The 17,017-nt window shown below is 32.9% G+C and overlaps 1 protein-coding gene across 1 annotated transcript in view; it reads right to left on the reverse strand.

Annotated features, from left to right (window-relative positions):
- Window positions 1-17,017, reverse strand: part of KIAA0586 (KIAA0586 ortholog) — a 152,007-nt gene that overhangs the window by 57,207 nt on the left and 77,783 nt on the right. The window contains exons 20-27 of the mRNA XM_044659964.1: window positions 15,809-16,002; window positions 14,693-14,820; window positions 12,937-13,127; window positions 9,455-9,617; window positions 8,638-8,863; window positions 7,335-7,588; window positions 6,800-6,867; window positions 3,203-3,340 (exon numbers count right to left, since the gene is read on the reverse strand). Coding sequence (XP_044515899.1) covers window positions 3,203-3,340; window positions 6,800-6,867; window positions 7,335-7,588; window positions 8,638-8,863; window positions 9,455-9,617; window positions 12,937-13,127; window positions 14,693-14,820; window positions 15,809-16,002 — 1,362 coding nt within the window. The remainder of the gene's footprint in view (window positions 1-3,202; window positions 3,341-6,799; window positions 6,868-7,334; window positions 7,589-8,637; window positions 8,864-9,454; window positions 9,618-12,936; window positions 13,128-14,692; window positions 14,821-15,808; window positions 16,003-17,017) is intronic.

Below are 17,017 nucleotides of genomic sequence, written 5' to 3' on the forward strand. Positions count from 1 at the left end.
GCTGGAAGAAAGACTCACCACACACTCTCTCTCTCTCACTCTCTCTCTCACTCTCTCTCTCTCTCTCTCTCTCTCTCTCTCTCTCTCTCTCTCTCTCTCTCTCTCTCTCTCCCTTCTATCAAACATTGATTATTGACTCTCATTATTATTACACATGCTGCAAAATTAGCCAATTAAAAAATCATTTTTATATAATAAAATTTAGAAGGCAATAACAAAAAGGTAAGACTCAAAACAGCTATAAAACATCTGTGTCAAAATACCACTTGATACTCATACAGATAAAATTACAAAATGCTCCTCTGAAGAAAAAAAACCTAAATAGTATTAATAGTCATAACATGCCAATGTAATAAAGATGAAAATACTGCTAATGTTAATTTACATATTTAATACTATTTCAGTCAAACTACCAAAGGGATACTTTATAGCACTAAACAGAATAATAACAATTCGTTTGTTGGTTACTCAGTCATTTCAGTTATATTCAACTCTTCATGACCCCATTTAGACTTTTGTTGGCAGAGATAATGGAATGGTTTGCCATTTCTTTCTCCAGCTCATTTTACTGATGAGGAACTAAGACAAACAGGGTTAAGTAACTTGTCCAGGGACATATAGCTAATAAGTGTCTAGTACCTGACTTCAATCCAGGAAGATGAGACTCCCTGTCTCCAAGCTGAGCACTCTATCCACTGAGTCAACTAGCTACCCACAAAATTCAACAAAAAGGCTAGAATGTAGAAATAATGAAAAAATGTAGGAAATAAGAAAGGTACTGGTTAAAAAATAAAACATGACAATCAATGGAGCAGACTAAAGAAGAAAGTATCAAAAATACTTGAACTCAAAAACCCAGTGTTCAATAAGTCAGAAAACAGATAATTTAGAAAAGAAAAAAACTGACAAAAATTGTTAGAAAAACTGGAAATCAGTCTAGCAGAAAATAGCTTTAGAACACCACCTGAATTGGTTATCAAGAAAATCTAGGTTTATAATATTACATAGATTCTACAATGAATTCTGTTAAAGAGATTTTCTTAATCTCTTCCTCTGTCTCCTTAAGAGGCAAGAGAGCAGAATTTCTAAATAGATCAGAACTGATAGGAGTCAGTGAGCCAGAGCTGAAGATTCTGTTACCAGGGAGACCAGGACTGAGGAGAGGAAGTAGCCTGCCCTCTGACAGGAAGTTAGGGGAGGAAGTTGGTCAGTGAGGAGAGAAAGGAAGCAGCGCTGACAGTTGATAGTCTTTTGCCTCTGGGATCACTAGAGAGCAGGAGGTCTGTCTCTAAAGCAAGGATCTGCTGGCAATTGGCTACTGACAGTTGGGCTGCTATAAAAAAACTGATTGAAGGAGTGAGTGAGTGAGTGAGTGGTGGCTGTCTATTATTTTAGGGAGTTAGGGAGTTAGTGAATAATTTATAGATAGAGTAGGTTTAGATAGGCCTGGTGTGCCAGGCAGAAGAAACTGTCCTCAGAAGACAGTTAAGAGATAGTTTTAGGAGATTTTAGGTAGTATTAGGAATTTAAGGTATATTTATAGGGTCTAAGTGTAATAATCTCTTTTTATTCTTTTCTATCTTTCTATCTGCACTTCTTTCTTAAATTAAACAAAGTTTCTGTTAAACTGCTCTCCTCACTTTGTCGAATGCCTTAATTAAACCCTTATAATACAAAATGGATACTTAAAATTATTATTATCATACATAAAACAAATAAAAGAGAACCAAATCAGGTTCCTATCACAACTATGGCTGTAGGATGAATTTTTAACCAAGTTAAGTAATAGAGGAAATAATTACAAAACATTCTGGCAGGAGGACAACAATTAGACATAAAGTCAAATAAATCTGTGAATATATCTGTGACCTATGTTTAGCAGCAGTAGTAGCAGAGGACCCAGCACATTTGGATTCTATAATTCAGTTCCTAATATGAAATGCAAAGAAGCAGAACTGACCCCCAAAGTTAGGAATAGACCAGCCTAAGAACAAAATATGGAAATATGTACTGAAAGGGTAAAATATCAACCATTTTATAAGATACTTCAGGCAAGATAATAAAAGAATGGGAAAACACAAACATTATATTAATACCTTAAAAAAGCAATCAACTACCAATCTACACACCTACTTTGTTGTCTTTGAAAAATCTTTATAAGAATGAGCTACATATGGAATATATAAAACAGGTTTTTGCAAACAATTTTCTACAACTAATTATATTTTTATATAATTGACTATTGTTTATGGATAACAAAAACACATAACTTGGTAGAGAAGTAAACATTCAGAAAATTTCCCTTGTTCAAAGAACCATAAATATATATAATATATTTAAACCCTTAACTTCTGTGTATTGACTTATAGGTGGAAGAGTGGTAAGGGTAGGCAATGGTGGTCAAGTGACTTGCCCAGGGTCACACAGCTGGGAAGTGTCTGAGGCCAGATTTGAACCTAGGACCTCCTGTCTCTAGGCCTGGCTCTCAATCCACTGAGCTACCCAGCTGCCCCCTATATATTTATTTTTACATGTGTGTATATGTAAAAATGACAAAATTTTTTTGTTAAATGCAACTTCAGAAATAATTACTTAACAATGCTGTGATTATTAATAAAGTAAGACACAAAACAGACACAAAAGACCTTCCAGGTGTTCATCACCATAATGGAGCATGTCTTGTGAAAAATGGTAAGGTAATAGGATCATAGATCTGATCTGATGCTACAAGGAACCACTTGTTGGGCCACAAGCTATTGTTAGATGGAGAGCTCCAAAATAATACTATATGACCACTTGTCAGGGATGTTGTAGTAAGAGCTTCCTCAGTTACAAAATAAACTTTATGGCCTCTAAGATTCCTTTCAACTCTTAAAATTCTATAATGTTAGGTAAGGTTATTTATTGCCAATGAATAAATAAATAAGAAGAGCACTGAACCAAAAGATTTAAATTCTAACCCTAATTTAGACATTAACTAAGCTTGAGTAAGTCACTTAATTTTTATATACCTCATGTTCCTAATCCCTAAAGTGTGATTAAGGTTCTCTCTAACTTTGTGATTTTTTCACTTTAGTAAAAAGTTTGAGATTGTTACAAGATTGATTTCTGGATAAAATTGAGATATTATTTTATTTCAGAACTAAAAATCAGTCTGCTGGTTAGTTTTACTTCTAACAATGAAATGAATGCTAAAAATTACCTCTGAGTGGTAGGCTACTTGCTGTGAATCTAATGGTTCTTGGCTTAATTTAGCAAGAAGTGAGAGAAATATATCCTGTTGATGTCCTTTATGGGGTTTCTTCATCATCACTTGTCCTTCACTAGGAGAATCATCTTCCTAAGAGAAGAGAAACATGAAGACAGGAGATTACCATAACCTAAAGGCCATCATATTTATTCCTACTTTTCTTAGCTTATAATTTATGATATAATCACAAAATAATTTTCTTGTTATACATTAAATTAAGAAACTTTAGTTAAATTTTAGCTTTGATTTAATCAATTAACCAACAGCATTTGTTAAATACCCTACTATGTTCCAGGCCTTGTGCTAAACACTAAGGATACAAATATAAAGAATGAAATAATCTCTATTCACAAGTAGATTCATTCCAAAGGGGAAGGACATATATAAATACATACAGAGTAAATATAAAGAGAATAAATACAAATAGGATCACAAAGAATCAGATGTGACTAGAAAATGACTAAAAAACAAAAATTTAAATTCAAGGTGGCTTGGGAGGGAGAACACTAAGAATTGATAAACTGATTGGATTTTATTCATATTGGAAACAATAATAAAAGTATCATCACATTTCTAGTTATGAGGGTTTGAAAGAAATATACATACTTTACAAATTATGTCCATTGAAGTGATCCTCACCATACATATAATGCAGAATAGGGACACAATTAAATGTAATATTCCCAAAAGGCAATAAAGCTGTGTATATCCTTTGATTCTGTAATACCACTACTGAGTCTGAATACTGATCACAAAAAAATGGGAAAGGATTAACCCATACAAAAATATTTGTAGCTGCTCTTTTTGTGGTGGCAAAAATTTGGATATGTTGGTGATGGAATATTATTGTGCTTTAAGAAATGATAAGCATAAGGAACAGCTGGGAGGCTCGATGGATTGAGAGGTCAGACCTAGAGATGGGAGGTCCTAGGTTCAAATCTGGCCTCAGATACTTCCTAGCTGTGTGACCCTGGGCAAGTTACTTAACTCCCATTGCCTAGCCCTTACTGCTCTTCTGCCTTGGAACCAATACACAGTATTGATTATAAGACAGAAGATAAAGGGTTTTTTAAAAATGATAAGCAGGATTATTTTAGAGAAGCTCAAATGATCTACATGGCCTAATGCAAAGTATAATAAGCAGAGCAATGAGAACATTGTACACAGTGTTAAAAAGGAATAAAGGTAGGAGAATTATCTTTGTATATCTCCTACTAGATCTTACTCTCTAGACCTGAGAGGATGGCTGGTATATAGATCTTAGGGTTAGTATGAATGAAGGAGGGATCAGGTGCCCAAGGCCTAAGCAAGTTATGGTTGGTGAAGGAGGAACATCCACTCCTCTCACATTAGCTACTGATTTGATCTATCCCTCTTCTCTCTCTCTGACAGGCTTGTTTAGGTAAGCCTGTCAGTTGCTTCCTTCTAACAATTGCCCAGGTTAGAACCCCTTGAGAGGTTAGATAAATGGTTAACCTCTCTAGGCCCAACCTGGGGTTGTATTAATTGTTAATAGGCTATTGATTGGCTTTGGAAACATTGGTATCTGACTGCTTATTGATTCTCCCTTCCTAAGGGCTGTGATAGAATAACCACTCAGGAAGGTACTTGTTGTTAAATCACTGTATTAACTATTAATGGGGATAGGATAACAAGGTAATAGGTTTGGGGACTGGAAACCCTATTGCTATTATTTGGCTACTAAGCTAATTGTTGATCAGGACTAGAGATTGCTAAGCTGGTAGAGGCTTTACCCTCTCACTAACTCTGACCTGACCTGGCCACAGCCAAGTCAGAGAATAGGGAAGGCTATTTATGTAGATGTTGATTGATGATCTATATATTCTCTCAGCCCCACTACTAATAATATTGATGAATCACTAGCTCCCTCACAGTCAAGCACAGGTTACAGGGTCAGATTCTGGCCTACCCTCTTCTTCTACCACCCTTCACCCTTCACCTCCCCCTGTCCCAGTTCTTGCTCCAAGAGAAGTTTGCTCAATATCTCAGCTCTGAGTTCTGAGACCTCAACTGTAGTTCTTAGTGGGTATTTATAGGATGGAGCCAACTGACTTTTGCCCCTGGCTCACGGCATCTGGGAACATTCCAAATCTCTCAACCGCCATCCCTGTCAGTCAAGGTGGCATCCATCTTATCCCAGATAATGATTTTAATAACAGTAATACCAATATTGTATGATGATCAACCAAAAAGCTTGGTTACTCTCAACAATACAATGATCTGGGACAATTCTAAAGGACTTATCTTGTCATAAAAAAAAAAAAAAGAATTGTTGGGAGCTAAAACAAAGCATACTACCTTTCACATTAGTTTATTTATGGTTTTATTTTGGGGTTTGGGTTTTATATGAGTATTCTCTTACAACAATGACCATATAGAAGTATGTTTTGCATAATAACACATGTATAACCCAGTCCAAATTGCTTACCATCTCCAAGAGTGGGGAGGGAAAGAATGGAGGGGGACAATTTGGATCTTATCATTTCGGGAAACATATGTTGAAAATTGTTATTACATGTAATTGGAAAATAAAACATCTTTCAATAAAAAAATAAAATATAGTGTTGCTAAAGTTGCTCAGTTGCTAAACTTAATGCAGTTTTAAATGCATAAACCTGCAGTAAGACTTTGGGAACCCCCTATATAACCTATATGTAAATAAAGATATGATTTTGGCTTACATTAAGTGAGAGTGGTCTACAATTATCTTTACAATAAAAAAATGAAAATTGATAAAAACTATAAAAGCTAAGTAGTATTTGACATTAATGCAAGTAGAGATATTTTTTAAGTTTTATTGTTTTTAACATTTTTTAATCTATTTAAAATATTTAGAGGCAACACTTCAAAATTTCATTTCATAATGTGCCTTGAAACACCATTTTGCCTATCCAGTTGCTAAAGTGTTGTACTCTAGCTACTAAAGTTAATTCATTCATTCTCTTTAATCAACAATCACTAAATACCCACTCTATCTAAAGCATTATGCTAAGCACTAGAGGAAATAGAGTTTAGATAAAATACAGTAGCATAATATTATGGAATTTATGATCTAACAAGTCAATAAAGTATATCCTGAATGAATGAATGCATGAATGAATGAATGGAAAAGCATTTACTCTGCAAAAAAACACTATTCTAAGAACTAAAGATCTGTTCTCAGGGAGCTCACATTGGAATAGAGAGAGGAAATACAAAGTCAGGATTCAGTTCTAAGTTAAGTGGAAAGGTCCAGTGGTACTTATAGTATAGTAGTAAAGCATTTTTTTTAATGTTACCTTCAATCTGATTTTATTTTAAGTAATACTTTCCACATATTTTAAACTATGTAAGTCTTAAGCAGTTTCAGTAGACTGAATTAATGAGATTTTTATGAAAATTTTAATATCCTTCACGAATATTTTATTACACTTTGTCTAGCATTACTAAATTTCATTTAGATAAATGAAAAAATTTGCTCTATGATAAATATTTAAGCAACAAGCCCTTCATCATATGATCCAATGTTCTAGATGATAATTTTCTTACCATTTCATGAGCATCACGCAGAGTACTGGATAAACTATCATTGAAGTTAGATAAAAACAGTCCTCCATCTGTTATATTTGGAAATTAAAAGTTCAGAAAACAATTTAACCATATATACTGCAACAAACTACAAACTTAAATTTACAACAGAACACTATTAATTAACACCTAATAACTTCTACTCAAACATAATTATATGATTGTTTTCAAGTTACATACAAATAATTCTCAATTTTCAATAAAATGCTTATTGAAAATGAAACAAAATTCCTTAGATAACAGTGTAGTTCAGCTGATAAGCCCAACGTGTATGAAAGATTTTAACATTATATCAAAATAAATAGGTTTTAATCAAGGGAATAAAAGCTATGACAGTGTATTAGCACATCAATATTTATGGAAAGAATTTTTAGTAAAGCACCTTTAATTCTTTTAAGATAAATTATATTTCAAATAGTGTGACAGAGGAGAATAAGTATATTCACTATCCAACTCAGTGAAACCACTTGCTGAAAATTAACTTAAATTAAATTACCTCTTGTAGCCACCTTCTGCCCATAACTAAACAAAATCTCTCCCTCAGAAATGGGTCTCTCAAAGGTCTCTGTTTCAGTAGTGATGTAGCTTGAACTACTTTCCTGTGTTGTCTGTACAGAACTTGGTGTATGAACTGGAGAAGGAGTTTGTGCTTCAACAGGAAATGATTTAAAGATGACTGGATTGGAAACAATTGATGGAGCAGGTAAGACCAAGTTTTCAGGTTCTTCATCTCGAGCCACAGACATCACACTGAAAAAAAAAAAATTTGTTTTATATACTTGGTCCAGAAATCTCCAGGACAAATCTACTTCAAAAAACACATCTATGACCAGCATTATAATTTGATTATTTGTAAAAGTTTTTCTCTATAAAATTATTTTAATTCTTTCACATCAAAGGAGTCAAAGAGAATTTTGTCCAAATTCTTTACTGACTAAAAGAATAGTGCTAGAATACATAAATGTCACACCACTCATTAAAAATAATAATGAAAAAGAGTAAGTGTAACTTTCCATTTATAATATTTTTCTTCTAAAGGAGCTAATGATTTAAAGGCTATCAATTCATTGCTTCTTGAAATTTCTTAAGATTATATAAATTCTGCAAAAGCTATAATGAAAAAAACAAGACAACACTAGATACAAAGGCTTTCAATAATAAAATTATACTATATAGTACTTTAATGTTTGCCAACTACTTTATAAATACTATTTCATTCTCACAACAACCCTAAGAGGTATGTGTAAATATTGATGTGCTAATATACTATCATATTATAGATGAGGAAACAAACAAATAGTATTAAGTGGCTTGCGTAGGGTCATAGAACTAGTGAGTTTCTAAGGTCAAATTTGAACTCAGGTCTTCCTGATTCAAAGCCCAATACTATATTCCCTGGGTCACCTAATTACCTCTATAAATAGTAATTATAATAATGTAATAATTGCATTATTGTTATCACATAACTAATTTTTCCATCATGGTAATTATAATAACATATGCAAAAGAAAACAATACAAAGCATCAGAATTCAGATTAGTGAAATAACTGATATTGATTCTAGACGAAGAAGTACTTTCCCTCTTCAAAAGAGAGAGGCAGTTGTACTATTGATGCTGCATATGTTATCAGACATAGATAACATTGATTTGTTTTGCTTAACTCTTTTTCCTTATTATTAGGAAGGAGTCTACGGAAGAAGATGGATTACTGAGAAGATATATGTTTTTTAAAATTCGAAAACATCCATAATTTTGTTTTTTAAGACAAATTAAAAGTTAAATATTTTTATTGCTTACATAGCTCTTGAGTGAAGAGGTTCTTCTTGAATAGGATTGGGATTCTCTTCATCCAGTGGCAAATCATCATTACTCCAGGGCTTAGGAAGTTTAGGGCTTGCTTTCTTAAATTTTTCAGAGGAATCTTCAGAGACACTAAGAGTTGGTGTCCCTGCTAATGGAGGTGTAGCAGCAGGAGTAACTGTAGGCGTAATAATAAGAGTACTTGCAGGGAGATTATCATTTCCTAAAAATTTGATATAAAAAGGGGAAAAAATTCAGCCAAATAGACCAATTGACAGAAATAAAGGTATCTTGCTTCATAAAATTCTCTGATATTTTGCTATAAAAAATAATGGTAAGTACTAGAAATAAGTATTAAGCTTAAAATAATTATCAAAAAAGAAACCATTTGGGGCAGCTAAGAGGCAAGTGTGGAGATGGGAGGTTTGGGGTTCAAATCTGGCCTCAAATACTTCCTAGCTACGTGACTCTTGATTAAGTCATTAACCCTAATTGCATAGACGTTACTTTTCTTCTGCCTTGGAACTGATACTTAGTATTGATTCTAAGATAGGAGGTAAGGTTTTAAAAAAGGAAAAGAAACCATTAGTGTAAATACACTGAAGTTCTGGAAGAAAAAAAATGAAGTTATTTGACACCTAATGGAACAGAACATTTTTAAAAGGCATCAACCAATTTCTCACTATAAGAAATAATCTAATATTTATCTTAAGAAATCAATAAATAATAATATATTAATCTATAAACATAAACACAAATTCAAATTCAAATTAGTAAGATATTACTGAAACTTATTTTAAAATGCAGTATTTACCTGTCTGAGTAAATTGTTCTTTTACAGGAAAAATATCATCATGTTCTGAAATACAGGGTGAAGACTCTGGAGTTTTTATTAATAATGGTCCCTTAAGAGGAGATGGAGGAGGAGACTGAGGCGGAGTGGGCTGTGGAGTGGGCACTGGAGTACAGTGAACAGTCTAAGATAAATTTAATACAAAAAAAGATAGATATTTTAAATAGAGTAAAATTGACTTGTTCGTAAGCTATAAAAAAACTTGTATGCACAAAAAGTAAAGAGATGATCATGGCTATAAGGAACTTTGCCAAACTAAACACTTTTCAATCTCAACCTGAGGTGCTAGAAACTTCAGTTATCTGGATGTTAGCTATCCAGAACACTGGGTTTTCTAGAATAGTACTGCATCTAGAAATACTGTCCTTCTCTAATGATCTCTGAAGAATCATGTCAATAAGAGAGGAGCTTCAGGAAAGAAGGGAGATATTATCTTGATTTTAAAAGAGAAAAAAGAGTAGACAAATTTGAAAACTATAGACTTGTTGTTTACTCTTGAAAAAACTTCAAATGATTAAAAACATGGTCTCTAAGCAGTTAAAAACGTTAACTATTTGGAGACAAGATGGGTTCACTAAGAACAAATTATGACAATCTAATTTCACTTCTTTTCCTGATGGACTGATGAATGAGAAGAATGTTTAAGACATAATAGGTATTTCAAACATAGCAAATGACAAAGTCTTTCACAAAATCTTTATGAACAAGAGGAAGCGGTATATACTTGACGATAACATAGTAAAATAAAATTATACCTGGCTAAATAATCAAACCCAAATAGTATTGCTTAATAATGAATGTGATCCTGGGAGGTCTATAGGATAGAGTTGCAGGCTTTGTCCTTGATTTTCTTTTGTTCATCATTCTTATTAGTAACTTTCATAAAGAAAAAGATGGCATGCTAACCAAAATTGCAGCTGACGAGGGCAGATAATTAATATATTTTATAACAAAAATTAAGATCAAAGTATGCAGATCCAAAAATTAGAATAATAGGACAGAAGATAACAAACCTAGCTAAAGCTGTGCTAAACAAGAGGAAGAAAAATACTATAAACAATCTGAAATGGGTAAACATGGAAAAATATAAATGAACTTAGTAAAATATTATCATATCATCCTCTAAGATATCAGGAATGAGAAAGGACAACTATATTCAAATTATTTTATGACTACTAATCATCTAAAACAGTAGAGCCCCAGCATACAATACACCCAGCTAAATAAAAAGCATCCAATTCATTCAGACATTGAATATGTATGGATATCGGTTTCTATGCACAAGCCTATGTTTAGAGAAGCTCTTTGATGAAACTGGCTGCAGAATGAATTTTTTGCCAATAAAAATTCTCAAAGACATTTTTAAGGTCTTTAACTCTAATGGGGGAATGACTATATTAGTAGCCTACAGACAGATAGACAGACAGACAGACAGACACACACACACACACACACACACACACACACACACACACACACACACACCAGTTGTTTTTTAATGGGTGTTTCTTTATAGAAAGATCAGATGATATGTCTTTCTTGGTTCCAAAACTCAGTAAAGAGGCCCAATATTTTTATGAATGAATGCAGTTAAATGAGTCATTACTGTTTTTAGATCACTGAGTTTCAAACTGAGTCATGGTATAAAGAAGGCTATTACTACTTTAAAAAAAGCCAACAAATCATGATTACAAAATAAAATTCCAGAGACCTAATTTCTGAGGACAATAAATCTCCATAATGCTAATTAAACCAGCTTATTTTGGGAATTCTAACTTCTTTGAGAAAAATGTAAGCCTCAAGGTCTCCTGGAATTTAATAACTAAACATTAAATGTTTTAAATATGCCCGTGTTCTATGACAATATAAAAGAAATCCTGTAATAGTTAAAAAATTGCATAGTTCTAGAGTTTTCAAGAGTCACACATATTTACCTATACAAATCAGCTTAGCTTCCATACTTCCATTTTAAAAACTGTTCTCATTAAGCCTGAAAAGGGACATACTCCAAGTTTCTCCCCTTTCTTTCCTAACATCGAGTTGTCACGCTCTATTATGTTCAGGAAGACATTATCCAACTACTGAAGTCAATCAAAATGCCCCTTATGTGCATGCCTTTATCTCAGTAAAAAGTGGCTATTGGTGTAGTCTGTAGCGTATAGAACTAGACCTGCATTCAGGAAGGCCATGATTCAAAACCTGACTCAGACACTTACTACCTGTGTGACCCTGGTCAAGTCATTTAATCTGTTTGCCTCAAATTTCATCAACTGTACAATGGAGATAATAATAGCACCTACTTTGAAGGCAGATGTAAAGATGAAATGAAATAATATTTGTAAAAAGCTCTTAGCACAGTACCTAACACATAGTAGTTGCCTTTTGAATGCTTATCCCTTTCGTCTCCCGTTCTTTGCAACTAGAACCATAAGATGCTGGAATTCAGCTGGAAATGTCTGTAACTAACTGTTCTCATATAATTCTTCTCCTCTTCCTTTTGCTTCAATCTCTTAAGGGACTGAAGCTCTCTTCTAAAGACAGTGTCCCCAGCTGGTCAGCTGATTTAATAAAACTTTGACCCAATCTGACATGCCAAAACATAGATTTTTATACCACAATATATGTTGCTGCTTACAGAATAAAAGGAATAAAAGTTCATGCATGAAGGCTTTTCAAAAAAATTTCTATCACTATTTTTATACTGTTACTTAAAAAAATATTTCAGAATCACACTTATCTAAGGTTGACAAAGATGTTCTATTGCTGAACAAGTATATGGTTCATTTTAAATGAATTGAAAAATAATTATTATGGTCCAAGAACTACCTGCTCTAAGATACAAAAATCAAAAGAAAAGTTGTCCTTGCACTTAAGCTTAGATACTAATAAAGGAAAATCAAACACATAGGAAATGGGATAGCTAGAAAAGAGTAATTTGGGATAAAAAGTCAGAGATGGTATTCATTTACAAGCCCATTCCAGAAGTAATAATAGTGTTGATTTGATTATAATTCTTAGAGTAGGAGGTGAAAAGAGGAAAAAAGAAAGTGGTTCTAGAGATTTGGCTTAGAGGCTATCGGAAAAACTAATGTCTTAGGAAGAAATATTTTTCCATCTTCCTGACTATATCTTAAATTTCATCTCACTAACACTGAAGAAAAGATTTCACTAGAAAGTTGATCTATTCTATAATGGATTCTATATTCTATATTCTATAACTGGATAAGAAAGTCAATATATCAAAAGGATCAAAGAATAATTCTTAATTTTGCTCATCCCTAATATCACTTTTAACCTGAATTTCAAATTTAAGTCAATTTAATTTTTTTAAACAACTCAAGCTTGATTTACACTTGGCAACAAGGATATGATCTATAAAACAAGGGATTAGATTTATTTTAATTTCTGCCATTTTAATATTCTATAATAGAAATTGTTCTTACTGGTAAGTATGTTACATTGGCAGGAACACTTTCTGGAACAGGAGGAATGTCTTTTGTCATTTCCCTGTTTCCAAGCATGATGGCAATAATTTCTTCAAGAGCTTCATTCACAAAATGACTAATTGTGTCTGAGTTCACAGGCACACCGGTATCAACAAGGAGTCGAAATCTTGTACCACCTACTGGTTCAACTAAAAATGAAAACATTTAAGAAAAGTAAATTTGTGTTAAAACCTGATCAGAATCAATATTCTAATTCTTAAAGTATTAAAAAGGATTATAGGGAAAAAGAAATGTAAACATGAAAATATGTATATTATGTTTTGAATTCAATTTATTAAGGTAACTGATTAGCTAGATCATGTTACTAATTGAAATTGAATTGGGGGAAAAAACAAGGAGGGAAATTAATTGAAATGATCACATTCCTGCTACCATAGCTTTTAGAGATACAAAAGGATTTATATCATAGTCACTAAGAACATATACATCTCAAAGAAGTCCCTCAGAAGCATCTAAAGAGAAGAGCAACAGAAACTACTATTCTTAGCCAAAGGGAAAGAAGAACAAGAAGAAGAATAAGGAAAAGAGAAAGTTTCTCAATGAAAACAAATAAACTTTTAACCATCATTCTTGGATTCAGATTATGTGAGTTACTCAATAGGTAGAAATGTTCTACTTTCATATCACCTCTCTTATGAAAATGTATATAAAAGATGTATAAAGTGAAAACTACCTGAGTAAGGAGTAGATTTAATCTAGAGGCATAAAATGTCTCTCTTTCTTGTATTGAAATAATTTTGAAACCATAGTGAAATGTGTGATGAAGGTATTTTATATAGGGAACCCCAAAAAAGTAAGGCAGTAATTTTAAAGAAACTAAATCATCAAAACAAAAACTTATTCTTAGTGATCAGGGCAGAAGAAAAAACAGTGTTAATCATAAACTAGCACAAGATAAATTTTACTTCACTTAAAAACATTTGCTCTAATTAGATATTCATATCCATACTTCCCCAAGATGTGTTCTAGGTCTCCTAAGCTAACGGTAAAGGGAGAAGAGGTACAAATCAGTTTTCCCTGGTATCTACTCAAATCACAGGAGAGATGGTTGGGGTTTTTCATACAAGTAAAGAAACTGTAGCAAATACTAATTACATGTGATCCTAAATATGTAATCAAGGATCATCCATCAAAAAAAAAAAACTAACCCTTTTTTCATCTATACGAAAACATTCACAGCTATTCTTTTTATGATAGCAAAAAAGGGAGCCAAAGTGGGTGTCTATTTGTTACTACATCATAATAAATGATACTACAAGAAATTCAGAGGAATTAAGCAGGACAATGAAATGATAGAGAGTGAGAAGTAGCATCCAGAGAACAAAAATGTACTAACAACCACAATAATGTAAAGGAAAACATGATTAAAAGTCATTAGAATTCAAATTAATGTAATGATCTTCATTTCAGAGTACTGAAACATACAGTCCTTTTCTTTATATACATATTTATCTTGATAAACAGGTTAAATGTGTTGTTTTGTGCTGTGTGTTTTTCTTTGTCATAAGAATGTGGAGGGTGTATCAGATAATAGTATTAATATGAAGAATAAAAAGCATCAATAAAAAATTAAAAATTCAGGCGAGGTCTTCTTTTATTATTACTATAAGGATGTTTTCATAGTAAACTAAATACAAGCAGCACAGTCCAAATGGGCATCTGAAGAGAATCAAATTAAGAGGCTCTCACTTACCAACATCACAGCCCACAGCTTCACTTTCTTCACTTTCTTCACTTTCTGAAACACTGGCATTAGGTACTGCCTGTTGCTGGAATGGAAGTACCCTAGTGATAATTCTTGACATTATTTCTTGTTCCACCCTGGGAAACAAAAGTTGATGGCTTTTTAAATCCATTTATGCAAATTATGGATCTACTGCTTTGACATTTTCAAAAACTCCTTATAAATTATATCTGAAAATGGTAAGTGTTCCACAAAGCAAATAAACTGAAAAAGATAATATGCTAGTATAATAACCTTAATTACAGAACACCAAAAGAATCAGTGATATAAGTTTGCATAATTTCCTATGGAAATTAGGATAGAAAGTTTAACAGAACTCCCAAGTCCAAAAGGATGGATCAATAAATACATCTCACATAGCATGCAGTTAAAATACTTAAACTTACTTAATAATAATAATAAATAATAAAATACTTAAAGCTGTTGAAAAGTAAACAAAATCACAAAATAACAGCTGGAAAGAATCTTAAACAATCACTTGGTCTATCCTCTGCCTTCAGGCAAGCAATTATCTAAAGAATCCAGGAAAAATACGTTTTTTCTTTCTCCAAGGTAATTAACTGCAACCATAATTATTAATAGTAAGAGTTAATACTCACATTGCACTTAAGATTTGTTTACATTCCAATCACTAGTCTTTCAGCAACCTGATTTTGCAGCTGAAATAGATTGCCTTGTATAGGATTACAAAGCCTATTTCAAGTGCTATATTTGAACCATATTTCAAGTCTCTCTATTTCAACTAAATACCATATTCCTCCTTAAATTACTGACTCAAAATTCACCTGACACAACAGAAGATATCTTTTTTAATGCTTTATTACAATACCAAAAAAAGATACACTTTTGCCAATGTAATGACAGTCAACTCAAATTAACGAGTGTAGAGATATTTCCTTTTAAACAAAAAATACAATCAAGAAAGTGACCAGCAGAGTATTAAAGGAAACTTTAATATGTTAATAAGTAAGAAATTTTAAGTATTACCATGGAAGTTTCATTTTCCCATTATTTTATAATTTTTATTATATCTCTTTATTCATAGAAATATCAATGTAAATTTACCAATTAATTAGGCTATTTTCTAGAGCCTCTTTTCTCTCAATCACTTTCTCCAAAATATCAGCAGTAGGCTGAGCAGCAGATATCACTGGTGGAAATGGAGGACCATTATAATTCTGAGAAGGAACTTTAGCACTTTGGTTAAACTCCAAGACTGGTTCAAAGAAATCAGGAATGTCATCATTTTTTTCTTCTTCCTAAAAGCAACAAAAAAGAATACAGTTATTCTTTCATAGAATATTTATGTGTGAGTTACTGTATTAGGTGAGCTAAATCTTCTGGATATTGCATTATCTATGTATTTTATACACTAATCAGCAGCCTAATTAGTGGATAGTGTTTAGTGGCCCAAGCAGCTAAATGGAAAATCAGATCCATCCCTAGTTAGAAAGGCTAAGACCACTCTCCCTCTATTTCCTTCTCTTTACTACTAAATGCTTATAAATCTGGAAATAAGCCTCCAGATAAATTTTTTTTTGGTGATTTTAAACATTTATTAATATTTATATTTTAGAAAAGTTAACATGGTTACAAGATTTATGCTCTTACTTTCCCCTTCGCCCCCCGACCTCCCCCCTCCCCTGGCCGATATGCATTTCCACTAGTTTTAATATGTGTCATTAATAAAGACCTATTTCCAAATTGTTGATAGTTGCATTGGTATGGTACTTTCGATCCCCTATCATGTCCTCATCATCCCATGTATTCAAGCAGTTGATTTTCATCTGTGTTTCCTCTCCTGCTGTTCTTCCTCTGAATGCGGGTAGCATTCTTTTCCATAAATCCCTCAGAATTGTCCTGGGTCATTGCATTGCTGCTAGTACAGAAGTCCATTGCATTTGATTTTACCACAGTATATCAGTCTCTGTGTACAATGTTCTTCTGGCTCTGCTCCTTTCACTCTGCATCAGTTCCTGGAGGTCTTTCCAATTCACATGGAATTCCTCCAGTTTATTATTCCTTTTAGTATTCCATCACCAGCATATACCAGTTTGTTCAGCCATTCCCCAATTGAAGGGCATACCCTCGTTTTCCAGTTTTTTGCCACCACAAAAAGCTTGGCTATAAATATTTTCGTGCAAGTCTGTTTATCTATGATCTCTTTGGGGTACAAACCCAACAATGGTATGGCTGGATCAAAGGGTAGGCATTTTTTTATAACCCTTTGAGCATAGATCCAAATTGCCATCCAGAATAGTTGGATCAGTTCAC

The sequence above is a fragment of the Gracilinanus agilis genome, chromosome 2 (genome assembly GCF_016433145.1).
Source record: "Gracilinanus agilis isolate LMUSP501 chromosome 2, AgileGrace, whole genome shotgun sequence".
Classification (NCBI taxonomy): Eukaryota; Metazoa; Chordata; class Mammalia; order Didelphimorphia; family Didelphidae; genus Gracilinanus; species Gracilinanus agilis.